The sequence below is a fragment of the Rhipicephalus microplus genome, chromosome 4, assembly GCF_043290135.1.
Source record: "Rhipicephalus microplus isolate Deutch F79 chromosome 4, USDA_Rmic, whole genome shotgun sequence".
Classification (NCBI taxonomy): domain Eukaryota; kingdom Metazoa; phylum Arthropoda; class Arachnida; order Ixodida; family Ixodidae; genus Rhipicephalus; species Rhipicephalus microplus.
The window spans coordinates 212,139,127-212,165,473 of NC_134703.1; the positions used below are offsets into that span (position 1 = coordinate 212,139,127).

Sequence of the window (26,347 nt, forward strand, 5' to 3'; positions counted from 1 at the left end):
ACACCCGGTGATCAATATAAGGAAGCATAGCGACCTGCAGAAGCTCCTGCGCGTCACCTCCTGGGTCTTTTGCTTTGTGCATCGATGCCGTAGACTTCACTCAGCGAAGCGATTTCGGCACGGGAGCTAAGCAAGTCTGAAATGTTCTGCGTCCGATATGTTCAGCTGGAAGTATTCGCGAAGGACGTCGAACAACTGCAGCTTGCACACACTCTCCCCAAACAGTATATTCTTGTTGAGTTAAAGCTCAAGACGGGAAGTTTTTCAGAAAATCAGTGCAGAAATTTTACAGACTGGAATTGAGCGATGCTACTGGGGGGCGGGATTATGTTGGAAAAGAAAAGGAATAAATGTGTGCAGGCTAGTACTGCATCTGAAGACGTTGAAAAATGAGAAACGGCGTTCGGTCTGGTTTCTTCGCTGATCGGTACTTTTCCTTTACAACGTTCTTAATTATAATGCAACTTATTCAACCTTGTATTCAACAGTGAACACATAATCGGAACAAATTACACGAAAATATTTTATTTATTTTCAATTTAGGGCTGATCCTGGCATTTTTTAAAGTTTTTTATTTCTTTACACCTTTGCAGAGTAAACCAGTTGAAAATTGCTTCACAGCTAGGCAGGCGATATTTTTCAGTAAGAATATTCGAGTGAGTGCATATCAGTTGGCGACGCTCACTCACACACACAAAAGGTGCCCCGTGCCGCGGACGACAAGCATATGTTTGCGTTCACTCCCCCACAACCGCTGGCTAGAAACGTTGCATCCAGGAGTTTTGACACCACCTTCCCGTTTTCTCTTATCTCTAGTTCTTTTTTCTAACTCCCGGCTTATCTCTTGTTTTCTTTTAATGCCTGCCTTTAAGCCCTTGGCACCTTTGTCATTAGTTCCGGTTATTTCCGAACGCTGTCGCGTTGTGGGCATGGTGCACCTCCCGCAAGGCCATGTGGAACTGATGTTCGTTTTCGTAAAACAGCTTGAGCACCCCTTCCAGCGAAGAAGTTCGGCTGTCTGTGGTCATTTGCGGAACGGCACACACACTCAAACTTACATCTGCAAAACATGCGAAGGCAAAAAGGTGCTGAAAAGCAGCTGGTGGGCGACAAAATTTAATATTTGAAATATATATATATATATACATACATACATATATACACTGGCAGCCGACACCCACATTGAAAGCTTCTAGCCGGGAGATTGTGAGGCGGCTAGTTTTAGAAAGAGCTGCGGTCGGAAAAAAAAAGATGGCATAAGCGATCTGTTATTATCGTCTCTGTTTACTTTTCACGAAATTTATTTTTGTTATGTTCTGCCTCCATCTTCTGTGCCCAACTTTTGGCTTATGTTTCTATTGACAATAAAACCATCCATATATAGAAACTATGAACGTATATTGCCAAGTGTCCTAAAAATTAGTTGTCAAGCATTCTGGCTGAAAAAATGCGAAGGTGCTGAATTAACGTCACAAAAATTGAAAAACTGTATTTAAACACATCTTCATAAACGTAACAACAACTTTGACACGCATTCAGGGCCACATAATTCAGCTAATTACATTGTAGATTTTTCTTTCAGCTTCAGAGCAAGAAGCTGGTTTTGGAAAAAAAAAGTCAGATGCTCGGCACGCACACGAAAATTCAATTCAACATAGTGCCTATGAACTCTACTAAATACGTGATATGTCATCGCCGCGATAAATGAGATTAAAAAGCACTGATTACAACAACTGAGTGGGCCACTGTTGTGACAACGACCAACTAATTTGCTATGGTTGCTGCCCCAAGGAAGCCGCCGCCCACTTGTTTCCTGTCCCTCCTGTCCTCGCCCTGTCGTGCTGCAGCGGCCGCAACTGCTACTACGGCTGACACACGCTTTCACATTGAAAGCCACTCGACGCGGCGGGCCGTACTGTGCGTTTTTTCATCCAGCGGCCATGCTGTATCACACACAAATTCAATAATAATCTCATTATTCTTGTTGCAAAAGAATATCGAGTGCCTTGAAGTAACATGGCGATTCGACGCATTTACAGACTGTTCTTAATTGTTGGCATCTGAAAGGGTTAAGCTACCCTTCAGGTTTCACTGGAACCTCATTTGTATAGAATTAGTGCATTAGAAGGCCTTAACTTGGTAATTTGCACCATGAATTTGCGCAAATATCTCTTCATTTTGCTCCTCGCTTGTAGTGTGCCGCAAGGCAGTATACTTAGTCTGCTGATGTTCAATGCTTACATTAATGATATTGTTCAGCTGGACACAACAGTTAAATTCGTCATATATGCGAACGATTCAACAATTATCCTTGATGGCGTTAACCTAGATGACATTGTAAGCAAAGCTAGTGGTATACTTTCGAGAATTTCATCATGGTCCAAAATGAACCCGCTTAAAATTATCAATGTCAAAACACTCACTAAATGGTTCCATGCGCAGAATTCTCGCATTTTTTTTCATGAAAAGTTTACTTCTACCCCCAAAAGAAAGTGCAGAAATGAGCAAGGAAAATTCCAGCAGATCATGTTTATTTTTGGCTTGATTCGGGCTTTTCACCAAACTCCAGCCCGAACCGATAAATAAACAAGGATTTCTGAGCATAGCCCGGGCCCAAAATGAGAAGATGTTGGACTCGGGCTTTCGGGCTACACGGAGCTCTTGGGCTGCCTGGAGCCCGTGCACAGATTCCACATCAGGATATGAAATAAAAAGTTCTTTGGCATAAGAAAAGTGCTTTCGCATAAAAAGTGCCTTGGCTCTTGCGTTACATATAAGAGTTCCTTTGGAAGTATTGAAGACACTCTGGAAATGTCGATTACAATTGTGAACAGTGAGCTGCACACAACGCCGAATTCATCGGCAATGTAAATTTTTTTCCTGCCCTTTTCTACATCAGTGGTAATGGCAGCCTTATTTTTGAGTGTCGCAAACCTGCGCTCTTTTGTGGAAGGTCTTTTGTGTGTGGTCTTTGGGACTAATTGCTACACGCAATTCACATCACACAAAGCACACACCACAACTGCTACCGCTTCACACATGTGCGATAGCAATGAGTGTGCAAAGCCAAGAAAGCCAGTGGACCTACATGTGGATGTGGATTGGGCTACGTAGTCGACGATTACGAGTCCCCATAAAAAGCTGGTGTTGCATGGATTCCACAATATTCATTGAATGCGGAAAGTCGTACGCTGCGCCGCTTGTTTTTTGTGCATTTGTTGATAAATGGAAGCACACTGCAAGCAATTCGCCGTTGAACGCGTTTCAGAGCAAATGTTCTCCGTGCCCAGATAAACATGGTGAGTGACGCGCTATACGTGTTGTCGAAGTTGTTCGGCGGAGGGAATTCCTCAGGTTACGTTCAGCAGTGATGTCGAAAGAAACCATCGTGATGACAAGAATTTTTTACTGGACGTAGGAGGTTGTCAACGCACCGAGAGTAAGCTTCGACGATTTACACGTCCCGGACGGCTCTGTACGGTCCCGGATGCAGGCGCCGCATTCGTTTTTCTCGGGGACCGACTGGAAGCTCCGCTTACTGGTCCGGGATCGCTCGGACGTATGTTCGTTTTTCGCGTGCCTGGCAGCCTGCGGGCGGCCCGGGGCCGTCTAAACGATTTCTTTCGGGCTGCCCAGCCCGAAAGAAATCTGGCAGCCGACAGTGCCCGAAAACTTGGAAGACATTTCCATGTCTAAATTAAGTTAGACATGAAAATTTTTGACGTGCTCTTGCTCCCTCTTTGTTTTGCTGTCCGCTTCTCGCGTGTTTCTGGATTTCGCATCATTTGCGCACCCAGTTGTCACTGGTGTTCTGAGCCACGTCGAGGATGTTCGTATTCCCGATCGTGGGGCAAACACGCGTTTATACTCGCTAGAAGAAACAGAGGTGGAACGACCGCGACGGTCTACGATACGCACATGCTCAAGTAGTTCACTTATAGTATGTTGCATCACAACAGAAATAGGTATAATTCACTGCCTAATTGCTGTTTAGGTTGGAATTGGGTCAGCATTGTGGCCTGTGTCACAGCTATGGAAAGCAGGCGGCATAGCCTGGCTGGCCTGGCATAGCAGACGCCACAGCGGATGCAGCCAGCATCAAGAGCGCAGATGGCCCGAGGCCGCTCGGGCTTGCTCGGAACTTTTAGATCACGTGCATGTGATGTAGCCGCCTATGAGCCGAAGCGTCCGCGGACCGCCGCGGAGTGGTCCGGGACTTGGTAAATCAATGAAGCTCAGTGACAGCCAGGATGAATGATCTCTTGCTAATTCATGAGGAAGGAGTGGCACTTCATGTACGCTCAGGCGTTAATGTTTTTTCATGCTCGTAATTCACTTTGATTGTATTCAATGTATAATATTTTTCAGCGAGGTCAAAATAAAGGCATAAATAAGTTCTATTTTAATTCTTTCACTCGCCTCGCTGGTTGCACGACATTTGCTGCTGCCGCCAAGGAAGCCGAATTAAGACAAGATTTTTCATTTGCTGGCACCTCGGGGAATGGACCGCTCGGACATCATTTTGATAGGGACGTTTATTCGTTTCTCTTCTCCCTTCTTCTGTCCCTGCAACCCTGGTTTCACACCCTAACTCCTCATTCAAACACTCACAATACAATCGGAGCACATGAATGTCTCTCTCCTCGACTCCCGGTTGACTGCCGTTGAAAGTGGCAGGCACGGAGTCTCCCCTTTTTGCATATTCCTCGAAAAACCACCGCCTCTCGTCGCCGCTCAACTTCGCTCCCTCCAATTCCTGGAATGTTCGACGTCCTGTGTCACCGAGCCGTGGGAACGCACCTTCCGGGCACGTGCCTGCAACGCTGGGTTGACAGGCCTTGAGTATATTTGGCTCGCGCATTGATGCCGCCGCCGCTGGTTATGGTTGCTACAGCAAAGTGCAAGTGCACTTTCCATCTTTGCAGCCAGACTCAGCTCTTGTCTGCAGTAGGCTCCACCACTAAGCCCCTGGGCGACATGGGTCTTCGCGTCCTTTATGACTGATAGACAGGCGCCGTTCCGCCAATTCAGTGACACCGCTTCCGTCAAGGCGTGGGCTCACTGTCAGCGGGGCGGGTAACAATATTAAGGTATTCGGTGAACGCACCAAGTTCAAACCCAACACCTCCCCTCCAACTGTGTGGCACTGTATCTATGACATGCCACACAAACACAACCAGATATGTTCACCGACTCGATACGTGTGACACCAATTGTCACTCGTACCCCTTTGACTTTGTCGTGCGCATGCATTGACAAAGCATACACCCCCTTTACCTCGCTGTCCCTTTTAAGTGTAATCTTTTGTAGTCGCCAATTGCGACAGCGTCTGCATTAGGACTTAAAGACTTCTTTTTTGTGTTCAATTTCCAGGTTATACTTCTGCAATGCCAATGCCCAGCGTGTCAGCCTCGCGCTCTGCGGAGTGGTTAGAGTAAGAAATTTGAGCCGGTTATGATCGGTAATCACCTTGACTTTAGCACCAAACAGCCAAGCGTCCAACTTCCCCAGTGCCCAAATGATTGCATAAGCTTCCTTTTCTATTGTGGTTTATCGGGTCTGAGCCGGGCTAAGCTTCTTGCTTAGAAAAATGATAGGGTGCTCCTTGCCCTCCAGATTCTGCTGTGCCAGGCACGCACCAACGGCGTAATCAGATGCATCTGTGGCGAGAATAAATCCCTTCCTCTGATCTGGGGCTGCAATGCCGATGCCTGCACTAGACAGTTTGTCACTTTGTCAAAAGCTTCTTGCGCCTCTGTATTCCTCGGTAATTTCTGCAGAATACGTCAGCCAGTTAGGTTGTTTAGAGGCGTAACGTCGTTGGAGTACTCGGGCACGTAGTCCCTATAATAGTTGGCTAGCCCTAGGAAACTACAAAGTTGTCCCTTTGTTTTGGAAGCTGGAATCTCTTTCAGACTGACTTCACTCTGTCGGGCCACTCCTCCACTAGCTTCTTCCAACATACTTCGGAGCTTCGCAAGATATTCGCTGCTGGCATAGCCAGTGATTCCGGAATTTCCCAGTCTCGTGTTCAAGTCTTTTTGAGAATAGATAGAGGCCCGTTTGGCACCTGCCCGTACATGAGCTCAAACGGTGACGGCCCTGTAGTCGCATGTGGAACCTCCCCATGTGCCCCATAACAAAAACGGAATCATTCTATCCCACTCGCGTCCATGTTCACTGACTATGTGAGAAAGCGTTCTTTTTAACATGCCATTCCAGCACTTCACTAAGGCATTGCTTGGTGGGGGATCAGGTGTTGAAAACCTCGGTGTTGGCCCCAGTTTTTGCAACATCTCCTGTGTCAATTTTGACGTAGAATTGCTGCCCTGATCTGAGCAAACTGTCTCTGGCACCCCATGTTGAGAAAATATCTGAAGTAGCGTGTCACTTGCAGCCTTTGCCGTCAGTGAACGGAGACATACTTCTGGCCATCTGTTGTGTAAGTCTACGACACGAAGAGCGTAGCGGTGACGTCTAGCCAAAGGGGTTAACATAAGACCAATGCAGTCCATGTTTATTATCAGAAACGGCATGCGGGGCCTGGCCAGGGGCATTAATGGAACCCGATCTATCTGCCTCGTCGAAGATTTCACCTGGCATCTATGGCACAATGTACAGTACTTTTTTACGTCTTGCGACATCTGCGGCCAGTAAAAAGAGATTTTTCACCCGTTGTAGTGTTTTCCGTTTTTCTAAATGAGCTGCCCATGGAAAATCATGAGCCATTTTCAGCACTTCTTTGTGCTTGTGCGATGGTAGCACTAGCTGTATGCAGGTGCGACCCGCGAGGTGTTTCTAATGATATAATAGTTCGTCTTTAACGAGCATACCATGCGTTCCGGCTTTTGCCTGCGCCGAAGCATCTCGTAAAGTTGGGACTGCTTCCTGAGCCTCGCAAAACTCTTGTCAATTCCTTTTGACCGGCTCAGAACGTTCACTGTTGCTCTCCGCGGTTATGACGCATGCAATCACCTGTTGCTCCTCGCATGCCTCATCCGAAAGCTCTACCATGGCTTCGGTCTCCTCAAATGCTGAACACTCCTCTGACACTATGTCCCGTTTAACCCTTTCCTCGAGAAGCTGTGTGTAATCGTTAGGCATGATCAGCGTGCCTGTGCCATCTAGCAGCTTATCTGTGATTACACAAAGCATGGCCGACTGTGCCGCCTCGGACATCATGTAAGAACTTCCTTCAGTAGCTGTGAGTGGCACGTAAGCCAACTCTGCGGTTGTTGGCCGAACGCTCCCATCAACTTTATCTGCGACCTTGTACCATTTTACTGAGGTACCACTGCCTTTCTAATTACACGAGTTTCTGCTACTGAGTCTACCACGGCACTTAACAACCGATCTGAGCTCTTAAGTATTACTGTTTCAAGTGCAGGTTGTTTCTGCTTTTTGCACTGACACAACCTGCCTGTTGTTATTATTCCCGATTCGAATGCTGAAGCCATCTCTCTCGTGACCACTGGGCCATTTTGTGGCCGTACTGCTGGCCGAGTGGCTTCCCCTGCTAAGTCCTTATTGGGGCAATTCCTGGCAATGTGGTCAGTTCCCTTGCACTCAAAACATCGCTTTTTCCATTTTCGGTCCACGGGTGTTTCTACGGGTGCTTTATCTTTTTTTTTGCCACTCCTCGACGTTCCCCTTCTTTTGTGCTGCCTTACACTTTTCACTCTCTTTAAAGCACTCTGCGAGCCTAGCCACACCACTGTGTATCAAAAAGGCCTCCTGTTCACTACAAACACCGTGCACTCTTGCTTCCGGGCTCAAGCGATCTACGACAACTAGCTGCTTGAGTTCCTCGAACGTGCCTACTTTTGGACTCTGGACATAATAGTCAAAATAATTACCAATCAAACTCTACAAGGACTCGTCTTTTGCCCACTTAAGAAAAAACTGTTTTCATTGAAGGTGTTGCCGTATGTGCACGGCAAACTCATCCCAGGACTCCTTTTCTCTCTTTTTTGATCCTGCAAATAGCCTCTTGTACTCCGCCACCGAAAGCCTGAGACCCTCCAAAATGCCCTACTTAAGCTTAACTTAAGCTTTTCGCTCGTCTGCAGTCAGCCTGCACAGCAGCCCAAGTGCCCTTTCGCTCAACTGTAATAAAACTAGACCGGCCCATCATTCGCTCAAAACTCCATACGACTCAAGTGTTGCCTCAACATCCTCGAACCACATTGGCACAAGTGCCTTTTGGTTCGGCATTGGTGCCAATACACCCTTTAACAAGCTTTCAAACTTCAGTCGCTTGTCTTCCTGTAACTTTCCGCCAAGCGATATGTTGTCACCGCCCTCGTTGGACTCTGCCCCATCATGGGCTCAAAGCTGCTGGCTCTCTCGCATCAAGCGCTGCTTCTCCGTTTCCACCTCAGCAATTTTCAATTGCTAGCTGCTATTTCAACGCCGCATCTGACGCACAACTATGGCCCCACGTGCCGCTGTTGGCGACTCCCAACGCTTGCAAGTTTCCTGCCCCGTCCCCGTTCATTTTCGAGTTGTCCCTTTCACTGTTTTGGAAGTTGTAACGCTTTGTCATAGCCTGTACCCAAAGAAAATCAAGAGGTACCCACCTAAAGTAGCCTTGCGGTGTGCTCTTCCTCCTCGGAATCTAGTGGACAAGCCTTGCTTCATTGATCCCGCAGCGCGGTAGTCAGTTGAAGGTGGTTGTCGTCACTCGCGGCCGATGTCGCTCCTCACTGTCCTCCTCAGTTCAGCCATGAAGGTCCTGCTTGACTGCGCCAGTAAAGTTGTGTTTTTGTTCTTCTACTCGCCTTGCTGGTTGCGCGACATTTGCTGCTGCTTCCAAGGAAGCCGAAGACGAGATTTTTCGTCTCTTCTCGAATTGATGTCTGAGCGGTCCTTTCCTTAAAGTGCGAGCAGATAAAAAATCTCGTCTTTGGCTTCCTTGACAGCAGCAGCAAATGTCTCGCAACCAGCAAGGAGAGTATAAGAACGAAACTGGAACTTGACTGGCATAGTTTTCCTTCTGCATTGCATGTCGTCCTATTACAGTGGATCTTATGAAGCGCCGCATGCCGCCAACATGCTCGATCTAACCCAGCGAAGTGAAATGGTTCTAGCGATGAAACATGCAGTTACGTCTACAATCCACGCCTCTCTGCTAACTTCTGCACTTCATAGGTACCTTTCGAATGGCGTTGTTGTTCGTTGCATTTTCGTAATTTCGTCGTTGCGAAAAGCATAGGTGTTTATTCATTTTGATATTCTTGTTTTGATCGCGCTGATGGAAACTGCAACATCCAAGTGCAGTGAATTGCGCACAGTTAGTCTGCATGGCTGTGACACAAGTGATACTTGATGGAAAGTTAAGTTCTTGTGTACTGTTGAACAAACTACTCCATGTTGCTGACAGCGCAAGTAATGATGACCGCGTATTATTTTCGCAAACCATCGCCACGCTAAACATTCATTCCTGTGCAGCCGCGATGGCGTGGTACTTGCTAGTGGCCTACTGCTGTGGCAAATCTGTCTGACGGGTTCCGTACTAATTACCTTGAAATGCCGTTCAGGTCGTGCATTAATTCTAGTTCATGCAGTTTTCTGTAGCATGCACAGGATTACGCAGGGCATCATTAATGCACGATCGATCAGCTGACACCACCACCCTTCGCACTGTGGCGGCAAAAAGTTAAGTAGCCAACATTTAGCCATTCCTAGATTTTGAAAGTACTTCTGTTCGATATACATTCATTAGACAATCAAGAGTTTATCCAGTGAGAGCAGCACGGTGTGTACGTCCGTGCGTCCTATCTTTTCCTTTGCGAGTTCACAGGTTGACCCTCCTTTCGCAGCCATCTTTGATTGTACGGCGTGCCACCTATAGTCCGTGGGCATTGCAAATATGTTGTTAAGGTATATCTATTTTATGCAGCTCTTTCTCCGCTGTTTTGCACTGTATGTGACACAACATATTGGGAACAATATAAGAGTCCGCCTCCTGTTTTTTGTCGCACCAATAGAGATGTATTCACTCTGTGAAGAGCTTCTACGCACACCTCACAGTTGCTTGTAGTAGGGATTTTGCGAGCGGCAAAGCCTGCAATGTAAGGCACGACAGAGCAAACAACTGTGGAGATGCTTTCCAGATGGTCAATTCGGTCTGTGTAATTGTGGACCTCTGGTTGTAGGATGTCAGACCCGTGCAATGTGATCTCAGTGGTTGCACAAACTGCAATGGCAGAGGCATCCAGAATATAAGAGACAATATCTTGCGAACTAAAGTGCACTGAGCAAAGATGATATTTTATCTGTCCGTTTCCAGCATTCATGACGCACAGCTTGCTCGTTATCTCAGCTAGCTGCCAGTTATTTCCAAAAATTAAAAAAATGCAAGTTATCAGACACTTGAGTGCTTCCAGCATGCACCTGTGAAACGTGTACACGGCATTTGTGCACCCATACGCTACTCTGAATTGGGCCATGCTCGCTTCAGGTGATCCCCACGCACACCAATGCACTGCAGAGACAGATTTGCGAAGAAAGGAGCCGCGTAGCACCGTCACTGTAGGCAGCAGCCTCTGAGCTTTCTGCCCAGCACAATATGGTGACACTTAGAGAGTGCTCCCTTCACTTCAGCAGTCTGGATTGTCGTAGCATGAAACTCAGCGATAGGAGGTCATCCAAACACGTTTTTATTTATTTATTTATTTTTTTATTGTACCCTCAAGGCCTGAGGGCATTACAGAGGGGAGTGGTGAATGGAAAGTTATATTAACTTGGGTAGTAAATAACAGAACAAGAACGTAATACATTAGTGCAATAAAACGAACCACTAGAAATAGCAGTACATGCAATATAGCAAAGAAATCCTTTGTAAAAATATTAAAAACAAAGTAACATGACATTAATTAGACTGAAGTTAAGAGGGTAATGATTTTGAATTCCCCCACCTTTTTAGGGGCGAAGCTCCTTATAGCGGCACCCGTTGTCCTCCCTCGTAGTCGTAGTAGTAGTCGTAGTATGTAACCAGTCTTAGAGTTTGACCTCCAAGGTGGTGCTGTGAGAGATTTCTTCTGTGTGTTTTTGAACAATAAAAAATTCGCAACGTGCGCGTTAACTAAAAGCCGAATTCTCTTGTCTCTCATTTCCCCTTATCAGCCATTGGCATGTACATTGAGCACTATCTGACAAGAAAGGGTTGCTACGTTGTACTCGCTGTGCAGAACCTCCTTTGTTTTTAGAAAGGTTTAGCGAGCGTTGGGCCCCACTGCTATGAATACAGTGAACTAGTATATACCATGAACTCACCGTGGTTAAAGGTGGGAAATAGACATGAAGCGCAAGCTGTAAGAAAGTGTGTGTGTGCCACCTCTCGTTTAGTCAATATCCGGTGGATGGCGGTGCATATGCGGAATATATGATGAAAAGATGCGAGATGGTGATACTTGGAGTCTTGAATAGATGAACGAACGGACACACAGACAGATGCATGGACGGACTCACGGATGGCTGCACTGACGGATGAACGCATGAACGGACGCAGGGGCGGATGCATGGACAAACGCAGGGACGGACGCACAGATGGATGTGCGGACACACCAACAGACACACGCACGGATGGGCTAATGGACGCACGGACGGGCTAATGGACGCACGGACGGTCACACAAACGGACGCATGGACGGACGGAAGCAAGAACAAATGGACGGACGGATGCTTCGCCCCACTCTCCATCATTCACTTTGCGGATATGCTGCCATTTTTTTATTTGTTTGTTTGAACTTCGACGACCGAATTGAGCAATGGTGCGAAAGATTGTTAATGCCTCCCTCTTCTGTCTTTGGTCACTGGCAATGCACCTGACTGGAATATACTCCCTATGTTATCTGGCTACAACTCACTCTCTGATTGGGCTGCCTTGTGCTGTATCTAGCCAACACCTCCTAAATGAACAGCCTGGCCCTCAGACTCCAACAGCTGCCAAACACTAGAATATGGCAACAGTCACATGTAAGGCAGCAGAGGATGCTAGTAATTTGTGGACTCTCAACAGGCCACTAGTGAAAATCGAAGCTACACCAGTTGTTCAGATTACCCTTAGTAAGATTAGAAGAGCCGGGCAACCACTTATGGTGCAAACAGTCATGTCCTCTGCTATAGAGGACTCCCTGACAAGAAAGAATCTGATGTAGCATTTCTGGTTCTCAAAGACCTTGCAGGAAACGTTCAAGTATCAATGAAAGGGTAGCAAGCCTAATGATAAAAGTGTTTAGTGGCATCATAAATGCCATGTTCATGGTCTTTTTTCTTTTTGTTTGTAAGCAGCCACACTATCAGAGGCTCCACGCTAGTGTACACTGAAAAATGACAATTTCTGATAAAGAGGACAACACTTAGAACGTCTGTGCTCAAACATGCAATCTGAGCTGCATCATTTGTTCTCGATTGTGTCGTTTATCCATTCAGTGCACTCTTTGTAAATCTTTTATGCCTTAGGACTCAATGTAGCTGAGTCAGCACGTTTGACAAGTGTTGTTGTTGTCTGTCTGTGCATTCTATTCGAAGTCACCAGTGAGCTAGACTTGTATATGTGTTGTTTTTGTCCGTCCATCTTACACATTCTTATTTTCCATGTGGATCAAGTTCTTCATTGGCTGGTGGATTATCATTGATGTCGCTGCACACTACCCCTCCAATGCTGATTTCAATCATGCTTTCCACGTCTGTGGCGTCATGAGCACACTCTCTCTGTTCATGTAAGTCTATGGTGCTTTATATTTTTTTGGGGATGCTCTGTTGAAACTAGGCACAATTTGCTGTTGCAGGATCAACGCTGTGTCAAACGGCCAAATCAGAGGTGACTCTTACACAACTGGCTGCATTGGCCAGAGGGGTGAGTGTGTACTCGTTATCTTACTTAAGCTGCCTAAAAGACAGCTAAGGTTTAAAGGGGCCATGAGACGGCCGTGTAGTTCTTATCAAAAACTATAAGTAGAGGTTCAACTGCACAAGGACTTGGAGGGGACAGGAATGTACAGCATGTGCGCAGACTCACAGCTAAACTTTATTGAATATACAGTGAGCATAAAAAGACAGCACAAGCTCACTTGAGTGCTTCAAACACTGTGTCACAATCTAGCTTCTAGATACTGCACTCCTCAATCGGTAACAAGCAGCATTTAGGGATCGCTGACAAAGCCACTTTTCTTAATCGTGTACAGCTCTCGTGTGCGGTGATCCTTATATTCCTGAAGAGAGTGGTAAGTCTTATTTTTTCCCAATCTTTGCAGGGCCACGTGGGAATAAATGTCAGATGAATAATATGTTCTTCTAACATGATATTTATGCAACAGCCTGTTTGACCATTATACATACACCACTGGACAAGCGCATGGGACATACCTTATCCGGTGGTCAACACAGCAAATAAGAGGACTATTGCTAGGTGCTTCATCAATCTTGCTCATTGCATGCGCACATAACTGCGCCATTTTTTGGGGGGCAGAAATATATGTGCATCCTAATGTTCTGCCACTTTTTTTAGATTGTGTGATAACTTATGCTGGTGTCACACAATTCCTTCTGGCAAACTTTATGCTTTCAGGTAGTATGCGCGGGATTATTGGTCATCTGCTAGCTCGCGATAAGGCAAAAATGACGGTTCCACACAAACAGTAATGGCACCAAGTGGCACTGTCTGATGCCCCCACATTTAAGTGCGAATATATATGCTATAAAGTGGATGCAAAGGATGACCGCCATCATAGCTCAGCGGTATCTGATGCGTTATTCGAAGATCTTGCTGAGGGCAAGTCTTTTTTGTCCACTTATCTTTCTTCACACATATGTTACAATCAACCTCTTTCTTTACACATACGTTACAATTAAATCTAATGACATCCCTCATACTTTCCTTGGCATCATTGTCAGCTAGTTCTCATTAATATTGTCTGAAACAAAAAATGAAATTGGCTCTTAAATTTACACTTATTTATTTATGCTGGTAAGTAATCAGTAGCATAAATTTTAACCAGATAGCATTAAAAAGCTTGCTTCGCAGAAATTCTAGCATTGGCATCAGTGTCGTTGGTTGCGACCGAAAAATCGAGAAAAATGCAATTACACACCTGCCATATCATCTGATTTTTTCCTAAAATGTACGAGTTTCGACTGCGCTTATGATTTTACGAATCTTGCTTGAAATTTTATGGAAAATATTTCATTTCCGATAAAAAAAAATTAGTTGAACAGTGTGGTCCCTGCGATTGGCTACGGGGCATTGCTGTAGCTAGTCGCAGACCCCACAAAAACAGCGTTGTTCTATATTCCGTCACCAGGAGACAATAATATGTATTGGTGTTATCATCATCACATACCTACCAAGTCTGCCGCATTGTCTGGGAGACTCCCGGCTTTTGACCGTTTATTCCGTTTGTATGGTTGCCATGAAGATCTCCCGGAAATCAAATGTGTGTGAGATCTGGCCACATTGACAAAAATTCAGGTCAGTCTTTTCCAGGCTTTTTGCAAGCCCACCGCATTCTATAATAAACGAATTTGAGAAGCATTGATATAAATGTACAGTAGAGTCTCGGTGATATGAAACCACGGCAGATACGAAATTGTGAGATTCGCTAGCCGAATTCATGTGTTAATTGGGCCAAAATTAGAGTGTTCTGAGCACTACACTTTTCCTAATTGCAACGTGTGATGTGAACTTTAGTACCGAAACTGTCGAACGAATACCGATTAAGAGCAGCAGCGTGCTGGAAGCTTCGAATGTGTGTGTGCGACCAGCATATGCACGGTCTTTCTACAGTGCGTGTGGTGTTCGTTGCCACCTCTGCTGTGGACGAAAAAGGGGTCGTTTGACACAATTGTGTATGGCGACGACATTACTGACAGAACTCCAAAAGTGTGCGCGCGTCCAATGCTCGACCAGTCAAAGCAACGCTGATTTTTCCAAACTTTGTGGACAAAACTGCGCCAGTTGTGATCATAGCGCACAAAATCGCAGTCGCGGCGATGCGATAGTGATCGATCTATGAGCTTCAAGGGCATGCGGCTGACACAGCTGTAGATGAAAGGCTGTAAAGACGTAAAAAAGTGTTTTGGCATTCCTGTCCAAATAATCTAGTAGCGAGCAAAGCCAAAGCTTTGACCCGCACTTTTGCAGCAGCTAGCTGCACCGTCCTGTCCGTTCACGTGTGAAGACATACGCGAGCGAGTTGTTTTGACGAAAATCGGTTTTTTTGCTACTTTTTCTTGATGACGCCAAATTTCGGGAGCATTTGTACCTCGCTTTGAGACTCTCACCTTAATGGGAAATTCTGTCCTCGTGTGGTTGGCCACTTCAAGCCATTATGAGATCGCGATGCCGATGTTTGCGCTTGCGTTTGGGACCCCCTTCCTCTTGTTTTTTCTGTTTTTTTTTCTTTTGGTGTAAAAAAATGGGTAAAAATAATTTAGCGCATCATTTTGACTTGTGGTGGCGAAACATGGAGGGGGACTGCTTGTCGATAAAGGCAAATTCATCACATTTACAAATGAAACAAAAGTCTGTAAACCCCCCACCCCCTTCACCACAAGGGGGTTTTACGAATTTCTCTGTTGCCAAGTTGGCAGGTATGCAAATGAAATGAATCATAAAAACTTTTGGGTCCGAATAGAGATTAAGCTTGGGTCGTTGGACAGCGAGACATGATCTTGAGTTTTGCAAAAGCATACTGCTGCAGGCTCTCTCCGGCTTTCTGTGTGAGGGCTGTGACCTTCTGTTGCCACTTTATTATTGAAAGTTGCTCGCCTCATTTTACTTGGAGTTCTGCTTTCCAGGCGGTCCAGGTTTTCAGGTTAAGCTGGCGCACTGTTGAGGCATGCCAGTCTGCTGCGACTGCACGAAGCTTCCCTTGGGCGATGGTGAGGAGAGTCGTGTCTTCCCATCGTGCAAGTCGTTGAATGCGCTTGAGCTCTTCTATGCAGTGCTTCAAAAGTGGTGTGCCTCTTCCGTTGAAGGTAGGCAGCGAAGCTGATAGATCTGGCAGCATTGTCACATGCACTTGGTTCGTTAGAGTTACCATCGTGTTCATCATCACGGCCATATTCTGGCGAAGAATATGGCCGTGATGATGAACACGATGGTTCCAGCCATGCCCACCTTCACGTCAGACCCAGCAGAGAACATGCCGCCATATGTTGCATGTTCTCTGCTGGGTCTGACGTGAAAGTGGCAATAGCTGGGAATGACACTGTAGGCGCTGGCATGCACGCTAGCAATGTTGAAATGTTGGGTGCACTTGGCGCGGGTTCTTGAGCTGGCGGTGGATCTTTTGCGATATCAACTAAAAGTTGGTCAATGAGTTCCTCCTTGTTGCCGGTGGTGGAGAGGCTGCGGCGTTGCAATTCAGTGTGAATTAACTGTACACTCACGGAGGTGAGGTCTTGGACGGTGGCAACACGCCAGTTGATGAACGACATCGTCGTTGATACACTGGGCTGGTCAGGCTTAGGGCTCGTTTGGCGTTCAACAACGTTTGTTCGAAGGCACAGCGATTTACTTGGCGGCAAAGTGGCTATAGCAGGTTTCGGACGTCGACAGCGCCATATGCGAGCGAACTAGACGGGGTGAATGGGAGGAAAAGGTTTTAATCATTAGAAAGAAGACTCAATAAAAACAGTACATTCTATGCTCTCTGTTCTTTGCCGGGAACAACGGGGCGAACCCAAGGGTTGCTTGACCTTCTTGAAACCACTCCACTACGGCGTCTCTCATAATCAAATGGTGGTTTTGGGACGTTAAACCCCACAAATCAAATCAATCAAACCTTCTTGAAACCGCTATCTCTGGAACTGGAGCTCGCAGTGCTCATCATACACCTCATGTGATGTTGTTCTTCTGGTGATATAGACGAGCGTGCGGTGGTAATAAACATTATATTGGAAGTTAGCGTCTGTGTCGTGTGTCCTCTTCTTGTGTCCCTATCTCTTCGTGCTATTTTTTAGTTGTCACAATGCCATACCTGCCAAGTTTTCCGGATTGGCCGGTAGACTCCCGGATTTTGATCGTTTCTTCCGTTTGTACAGTTTTCATGAAAACCTCCCGGAAATCGAAATTTCTGTGCGTGATCTGGCTGAATTGACAAAAAAGCAGCTCAATCCGCTCCAGTCTTTTCCAGCCTGTCCCATTTTATTATAAATGAGTTTAAGAGGCGTTAATCTAAACGTAGAGTAGAATCTCAGTAATGCAAAAGCACGGCAGATACGAATTTGTGAATGAATGAATGAAACCATGTTTAATCCACTTTGTTCATGCCAAGGGCGCTGCGGTGGACCGAATTCTCGGTAATTCCCCAGCAGAATTCCACGATGTCCGTTGGACCTAAATTCGATTGTTCCGAACACATTTCCTAACCGCGGCGGGTGATACGAACCTTAGTACGGAAACTATCGAACGTAGGCCGAGAGCAGCGCACTGGAAGCTTCATAAGCACGCGTGCGACCGGCGCATGCACTGTCTTTTACAGTGCATGAAACTGCGGCCGTGGCGGCGCGATAGTGAACTACGAGCTCCGAGGGCGCGCAGCCGTAGAATAAAGGCAGTAAAACGTAAAACAAAAAAGCCAGTTTTGCCGCAAGGGCGAAGCAATGAATGTGAAAGCAACAACTTGGAATGCCATGCAGAGGACGGCAAGCAGATTGAAACTTGCAGCGCGCTGCTCATGCACAAATGACGCACGAAAACGATACACACAGGATGAGAGCGAACTAAAAACATTTACCGCTCGACTTGTAACGCGCTGTTTAAACAAATTAGATGCACGATACGTAATCGCTGGTACAGATGAGTATAAACTAGTGTCCTAGTTGTTATCCCTCGCTGTGTATGAAAAACGCGCTTTTCGCAAACGGGGCCTGTGCAGAGACTGAAGTGACCTTTGTGGGCCCGGCAACTAGCGCAGTCATTCCAGTGAAAGCTGAAGGCAAGCGATTGTTCTCGCCAAACGATAAGTGCGCGCGCACAAGCATCTGACCCCTCCCCAATCCGCGGGACAAAGTACGCGTGAGAGATAAGTGCGTGGTGGCGGCAACAAGCTGGACACCGAGCGTTGTTAAAGGTCGGAAGGAAGGTCACTGAAGGATACAAGAAAAACAGGCTTATAGCACAATTTACACATATTTACAGAAAAGAAGGGTTAGTGGTTTCACAAACCACGAGCGTGGTGGTTGAACGTTACAAAGTTCAGAGCGACGTCCTGCACTCCTCTGCGGCGTCGTTTTATGCCCTGTCGGGCTCCTCCTCTCCGAGTGGAACACCAATCACACACACACAACAGGTGAGGGGGACGAACATGCACGGTCCACGTGAACGTCCAAGTTTGAGTTGTGAACACTGCACTGCAAGGTGGCGCCAGCAGGGCTCTTCCTCGTCGTGTGTGTGCCGCTAGTCGAGAGTTCCCACGATCCTGGCAGCATACTTCAAAGGGTCCGCCGATTTGTTCGCTTCATTAGCGGGGTGATTTGCGGTAGCCGCCGCGGTCTCTTCCAGGAAGTTGCTGTCTTTGTTGGCCTCTCTCGAACGCTTAACGGCGTCTTGGCGACACGACGTCTTGTCCTCCGGCTAGCACGTACAATGCCTGACGAGCATAGGCAGTAGGCCGGTCGGCTTGGTGATTGGGGATAAAAAAGGAGCGCCGCTCTCCTGTCAGCTCTGGCTCCGGCCACAACAGCTCTTCCATCGCCAGATGAATCACCGAGGTCATCGGGCATGCTGCTGCTTGAAAGGACGACAAAAGGGTCCGCATTTGAAGGATGGGAACTCGCCTTTGCTTGCTGCTTGGTCTGTATAATTGCTCAAATCTTCGGCAGCGTCGGTCAGACTGGGCGCCGAAGGGATTGAGAACCTCTCCAGTGGATCGGCTTACGCACAAATGCGTCTGCCCAGACGAATTTTCAGGCCAAACTTAACAGCGTGTGTGGCTTTTCTTTCTTTCTTGAGTGCTCATACACGTATTCATATATGGTGAATGACTGCGGTGATCGCAGAAAAAAACAGGCTAGATGGTCTATATAATTGCTATCGCATTAAAAAGGGTCTAGACGAGTTTTGGTGTTCCTGTCAAAAGAATCTAGTAGTGAGCAATGTTTTGACCCGCGCTTTTGCTGCAGCCAGCTGTGCCGTCCTGTCTGTTCACGTGTGTCCCAAGAAGACATACGTGCGTTATTTTGATTAAAATAGATTCTGCTAGTTGTGTTGGTATTTTGAGACTCTCACCTTAATGGGAAACCCTACCCTCGTATGTTTGGCCAACGCTGATGTTGGCACTTGTGATTGAGACCCCCCTCCCTTGTTTTTCGCTATGTTTTTTTTTGTTTGGTTGTCTATGGTTTTTTTTTGGTGCCAAAAAAATTAAGGGAAAATAATTCAGTGCACCCCGCTCCCCCCAGTTCCGGAAATCTCTCGGATTTAGAATCCTTGAACTTGGCAGGTATTCAATGCACCAACAAGCCAAAATTTGGACAGGGCTGAGCATGGTCTCTTCGCAAGCGGCCATTTACGAAAGGAGTGCGCTACTGATACACGACTCAGGAGGAATCGCAAAAGTTGTTAGTCCGCGCTCATTCTGTGTATGCTAATTTCGTGCGTGCTTTCCGCTTGAGATGTGCACTGTGAATTTCAAGCTGCTAGCCGTTCCTAACGTGACTTTGGAATTCATTGTTGTTGCTGAAACAACACACAATAAACGCTCAACTACCTCTGTAAAGACGTTTCACTTTCGCATTATACTGATCATATATAGGGGCATCAGCCACATATTTTTCTGTTATTTTTTCCTCGCTCCAGTTTAGTAAGAGGGCGTTCACTTCTACCCATGCAAATACAGTACAGAACTGCTTATCATGGTCAAGTTCGGGTTGCTCCTATTATGGGTGAAAATAAAAAGAAACTGATTTCTCGTGTCTAAACTGTGGGTGCGTCTATTAAGCGAGTAAATATGGCAACACACCGAGCCAGCATCACCACTCTTAGTCCTTTTGATTCTTTTTTCACAGGCCCCTGCTATCACACAGCTCAGATACCCAGCAGTAGACAATCAGGAGACCTGGTATTATACACTATTTTTCACCCCGCAAGATTTCCGAAAGGCATGCTAGACAAAAAGATTCCATTTTCTACAGTCGTTGAGTGGGCCAAAAGAAAACTTAGACTGTTTTAATGACCAGGCATGAAAAAGCCAGCAGGTATAACTCTCCTTGAAACGCAGGCAGATATTACAAAAAAATTACGGCATATTCACGGGGTGAATGATGATGAATGGGCGAAGCTCCGGAGGGATTCATCGGTAAACTGTGAATCTCCCGTGTAATTCGCCCAGTCGATCATCATGTAAAGACGTGAGAAACGCTGTGTGTGTATATACACAAATCAACTTTTATTTGTTCTTAGACGATGGATGGCTTGCGATGTCCCTTCATTATGACGGCTTTATGGTCTGTGCCTTGCGCTCTCTCCGCTGTGCAGCCTTATCCATCCGGCGACTCCGAGCGCGCGCCAACAGCGAACGGATTTTATTACAACGCTCCCCCTAGCGTACGTCGCCGCACTAAATCGAACGATTGCCTTCAACCAATGACACGCGCCATATGTGACATCATTCCTATTTTATAAGATCTCGCGTCTTTCATCAACTACAAGTACCGCTTTCTAGTTTATAACATCTTGCATCTTTTCATCATCAGCTACAAGTACCACCATCTAGTAAACACTACAAGAACTAAACGAGAGGTGGCTACATACAGGAGACGGTACCGCCATCTAGTGAACACTGCAAGAACTAAACCAGAGGTGGCTACATACAGGGGACGGTACCGCCATCTAGTGAACACTGCAAGAACTAAACTAGAGGTGGCTACATACAGGCTACAGGGGACGCACAGCCCACGCCCTAAGGAGCTTCGCCCCTAAAAGGTATCCAGCACACTCAAGGGCTATAAGAAGCGGAACTTTTATGTCTAGCATCCGTGCTGCCCTTGAAAATCTCGTGGTCATGTGGTGAAAGATTCTCTACTACTGGGTGTCTGAGCTAAGTGGTAGCAGGGGCCTGTGAAATAAACACATAAGGAAATTAAGACTGGTAGTACTGGCTCAGCACAAAAAAATGCTGTGATTATTTACCAGCGGAAAGCTTCACACTATCTAAAAAACGTGACAGAAACATCTGTTCATAATAACGTTCGCTATCGTGTACTTATGTTTCTGCTACCCAAAAAACGGCTTGTTTATGTGCACGTGCAATGAGCAAGATTGATCAGGCACCTTTTGTTTGCTGTGTTAACCATCAAACAAGGTATGTCCCCTGCGCTTATGGCCCCGCCGTGGTGGTCTAGTGGCTAAGGTACTCGGCTGCTGACCCGCAGGTCGCGGGTTCGAATCCCGGCTGTGGTGGCTGCATTTCCGATGGAGGCGGAAATGTTGTAGGCCCGTGTGCTCAGATTTGGGCGCACGTTAAAGAACCCCAGGTGGTCTAAATTTCCGGAGCCCTCCACTACGGCGTCTCTCATAATCATATGGTGGTTTTGGGACGTTAAACCCCACATATCATCCCCTGCGCTTATGCAGTGGTGTAGGCTGCTGCATCAATATCATGTTAGAAGATTATTCATCTGACATTTATTCCCATGTGGCACTGTAAAGATTTTGAAAAAAGAAGACATGCCACTCACTTCAGGAAAGTAAGGATTACAACACACGAAAGCTGTACGCGATTAAAAAACAAGTGGGTGTGTCAGCGATCCCACAGTGCTGCTTGTTGCCGAGTGTGAAGTGCAGCATCTAGAAGCTAGATTGATGACACAATGTTAGAAACGATAACCTGACCATCTTTTACTAATGAGCTCGTGCTATCTTTTCATGCTCACTGTATTCATGTTACTCAATAAATTTTAGCTGCGAGTCTATGCGCATGCTGTCTATTCTTGTCCACTCCATGTCCTTGTTTATATTATGTGCAATTGAACTTTGAAGGGTTCATGTCATCCTGCTGGAAAGGAAATAATGCTGGTTGCTTGCAACTCCAAAATAAACGTTCAATAACATGAACTTAGAAAACTAAAAAACTGCATGATTCTTGTGGGCACTAGCACTCTCCACTAACCATGGGTACGGTGGGGCACAACTTCTGCACGCAGTGGTTCGTCGCCAACTGTCTGCACAGCGTCACAGCTGTCGCTTGTAAAACCCGTGAGTGGGCCGCGCACATTGTTGATGCGCAGCACGTGTCACAACAGCCGCGTGATGGGCGTGACTGCCACAGATTCCACCCCTTGGGAATGAAGCGTTCGTGGCAGGCTTCGTTCCGTGGCACGTGTCGTACCCAGGTGTCGTTCGCTTAGGTAGGACTTGGGGGGCCGTGTCAATAAATTGTAGTGCTTATGCTCAGTGCCTTCACCTCAGTGTCTGGTCATCCAGTGCGGTCAGCCGATGGTTGCCTTGCAGAGTCACCCAGTCTACCTTAAGGAGGCATATCATAGCCAGCCTTGGAACAGTGCGCGCTACTTTACGGATGCCGATCACTGTAGTTGCTGTTCTGCCGCGACAGGGTTTGCCACCCTCCATCGTCGTAGCAATCACTGCCAAACTTGAGCAATGTCGTGGTCACCGTGAACTCGAGTCTCCACTAGGATGCCGCACCTAGTCATCCTTGCGGCTGACCTGGAAGGGCTCCCAGTGCCAGATTCATTGACACTCGTTTTTTCTCTCTGCAGAGCCAGATGTGCCTGGATCTCAAGCTATCGTGCACGCATTTCCCATCAAAAGATCTGCAATGGGGCATTAGGTGCAAGCTTGGTGGCCTTAGGCACCGCAGCGCCCTCCTGATTTGCTTCCACGGGCACTGAGCAGGGCTTGAGCTGCATATTTTTGTGCTCCTGTGGTGCATAATCATCACACTCGTCCTGGTCGCCTTGCATTTCACTGACACTTTCCGGCATAATCTCGGAAACCAACCGCACCAAAGATCTTTGGGGTGGTTGTGCGTTTTTGGTCATCAGCTTCCGTCAGCTTACCTACCGGGATAAGGACTGCCAAAAGGACCGTGGCATTCATGCTCTCGGAGGGCTCCATGACCAGGCCCTCCTTAGTTGGACCGTTGGCACCTTTATCCCTGCTTTCGCCAAAAAACCTCTTTGATCGTGTTCTCCTTGAACTCGTGCCGGGGAGACGAGTGTCACTCATTGTCCCTCGGATACTGTCGGGACCCGAACTTCTTTTCCCTCAAAGTAAACAGTAGTCATCTTGTCGAGCGGTAGGAGCGCCTCGCAAAACTTTCCATCGCCGTCTCCATCTTGCTGGCAGCGGGAGGCTAAATCTACGTTGGGTGCCAGATGAAGGGTTTGCGCCGTCCTGCTGCCAAGAAAATGATGCTGGCTGGTTGAAACTCGGAAGTAAATGTTAATACTAACGAAACTGCATGATACTCTTGGGGGCTAGCACTTGCCCCGAACCTTAGCCCCAGCGGGGCACACCCCTCCTATACAAATAGCATTCCGATGCTGACTGTACGGGCAACATCACCACTGCCGCGTTTAGAATACGTGAGTGGGTCACGCGCATCGCTGGTGCACAGCACGTGCTATGTCAGCCGCACGATGGGAATGATTCCCACCAAATTTGAGGAGGAAAGTCAACCAGTTAGCCCAACTTGGTGCTCTTCTAAAAGTAGAGGGTCTATGCCTATGCAGATAGGAAAAGTGGGGTGTGAAAAAAATATTCTAGTGCAAAACAGGCCCTAGAAGTCGCCCACTGTAAATTCCGCCCACCACCAGCAACCGCCATTTTTTCATATCACCTGTGACGTCACGTGCAGCAAGAAGCAAAGTCGTCGTCCTTTACCAGACGCTGTAAATTGATCATTTTAGTACTAAGCAGAACTCATTGAAAATTCTCTCGCTTTGCCCCTCAACTCTTTCTTTACCACGCCTATTCTAATCGATCACCAGTGATCGACGCTTTACATCATCAATTTCGCGTATTGAATTTGTTTCTCGTGCCACCAGCACGTTCTAGCAAGTGCAGCCGCTCGGCTTTCATAATCAAGTTGTGTTTGCCCATAGCGATTTTCGGCAGACCTTCGTGCAAATCAATGTACATGTGTTGTTGGGTAAATGTGACTGGCTGGCGAACTTGACAGAAGTGTGGGCCCCTCATGGTTATGCTACACTAACATCAAAGTTCTGTAATCAAAAGAACCTTTGCAAGTCAAATATCAGTTAAAGGTGTCAGCTTCGCAGTCTGAAAGTGTTGAGCAGTAATAATTGCCAGAAATTTATGCCAGCTATTCAATAGAGAGCTCTTGCTAGGAGTCCAGGAAGATTTGTACTACAAAAAAGTATTTGGGAAGATCCGCCGCATGTATAAAGTGTGGAGGAAGCCTTCTCAGCCAGTTTTCAGAAGCTTTGGTTTCGCTTGTATTGTTGTATAAGACACGGCTGAACCTAGTGCCACAAGTCGCTCCTATGGTGTCGTCGTCTCGCTTGCATGGGTGCACACCTGCGCTGCAAAAAACAGGCGTCGCTCGAAACTATCTAGTAACCGCACCTGAATTGAGTAGGGATGAGCTTACACTCCGAGGATGACAGCATCTTAGCTTCAAGTTTTGTGGGGACAACGTCTTGCGTCCACCTGAAATATCCGCAGTCATTCAGGGGTCAATTTTGTTGACGGCCTGAAGTTGTCTCCTCCACTACAAGTGCGTAGCTGCTGACCTTTGGGCACATTCTTATAGTTACTCTGGTTATGTGCCAGGTGCACACATCGCTGAGGCGTGGTGTGCTGTCGGCAGATGCAGAGCTCCTTAGGACAAGAAGACCACCGGAACACATCTTGGCCCTGACTATGGGGCAGCGCATAATGTTTTAGAACTGTGCGTGATATTATTCTTTTCCTTTGTTTAATACGGTGTGAAAAAAAAAAATGGCAGCATATCCATGGAGTGAATGATGGAGAGTGGGGCGAAGCATTCGTCCGTCCATGCGTCCGTCTGTGTGACCGTCCATGCGTCTGTTCGTGTGCCCGCCCCTGCGTCCGTTCATGCGTCCATCCATGCATCTGTCTATGTGTCCGTTCGTCCATCTATTCAACACTCCAAGTCCCACCATCTCGCGTCTTTTTATCATATATTCCCCATATAGAAGCACCGCCACTCAGTAGACATTTTAAGGACTAAACGAGAGGTGGCACACGCACACTTTCTTACTGCTTGCGCTTCGGGTCTACTTCCCACCTTCAACCACCTTGAGTTCATGGTATATACTAGTTCACTGTATTCATGGCACTGCGGCCCAATGCTCGCTAAACCTTTCTAAAACCAAGGAGGTTGCGCCCAGCGAGTATAACGTAGCAACCTTTCCTGTCAGATAGTGCTCAATGTACATGCCAGTGGCTGCTAATGTAAAATGAGAGACAGGAGGATTCAGCTTTTAATTTCTTACGGCTTGCGCTTCATATCTGCTTCCCCCGTTTAACCACCTCGAATTCATTCATGGTATATACTAGTTCATTGTAATCATGGCCCTGCGGCTCAACGCTCGCTAAACCTTTCTAAAACTAAGGAGGTTACACCCAGCGAGTATAATGTAGCAACCCTTTCTTGTCCGATAGTGCTCAATGTACATGCCAATGGCTGCTCATGGGGATCGCAGCGTGCGCGTTGACTAAAAGCCGAATGCTCCTGTCTCTCATTCCCCATTAGCAGCCATTGGCATGTACATTGAGCACTATTTTTATTGTTAAACAACGCACAGAAGAAATCTCTCACCGGCACCACCTCGGAGGTCAAATGTTATACCTACTTCGGGTATGTGCCACTGGTGGTTACGTACTACGAGGGACGCACAAGCCACGCTATAAGGAGCTTCGCCCCTAAAATGCAAAGAAGTATGCTTGGAAGGATATATTGGAACGCCAACCAATGCGAAGGGAGGTGGCTGAAAGAAAGAGCGCACACTAGACGAAAGAGCCAAGTTCATTAACCATCAGATTTATAGAGAGATAGTCACATTATTGGCATCCATCTACATTGAAAACCCTGCAAACTCATATAGCAAAAAAAAAAAAAACTAAAATTTGCTGAGAAAAGCGTTTAAGTTCACTTGTGTCACGAAAAACCAAGCAATCATTCACCGCATGGCACGAGCGATGCAACAGCACCTCAGGTCTGATTTTCTTTGTCTATGTGAATAGAAACATTTTCTACAGCGTTTATTATTTTTCGTGCAGTTGCTGGTCATTTGTCCTCGAATTGTGTAATCTCGATTTTATTTGTTTAAAATATTATTGTACTGTTTACCAGCTGGCAACCAAAAATTACACTTTTTACATTGTTAT

At 46.7% G+C, this 26,347-nt stretch overlaps 1 protein-coding gene across 4 annotated transcripts in view; it reads left to right on the forward strand.

The window, feature by feature from the left end:
* Positions 1–26,347, forward strand: part of LOC119172496 (transmembrane protein 50A) — a 250,480-nt gene that overhangs the window by 18,857 nt on the left and 205,276 nt on the right. For all 4 annotated transcript variants that reach the window (XM_037423623.2, XM_037423622.2, XM_037423626.2 and 1 more), the window contains exons 2-3: positions 12,613–12,725; positions 12,795–12,862. In XM_037423623.2, coding sequence (XP_037279520.1) covers positions 12,613–12,725; positions 12,795–12,862 — 181 coding nt within the window. The remainder of the gene's footprint in view (positions 1–12,612; positions 12,726–12,794; positions 12,863–26,347) is intronic.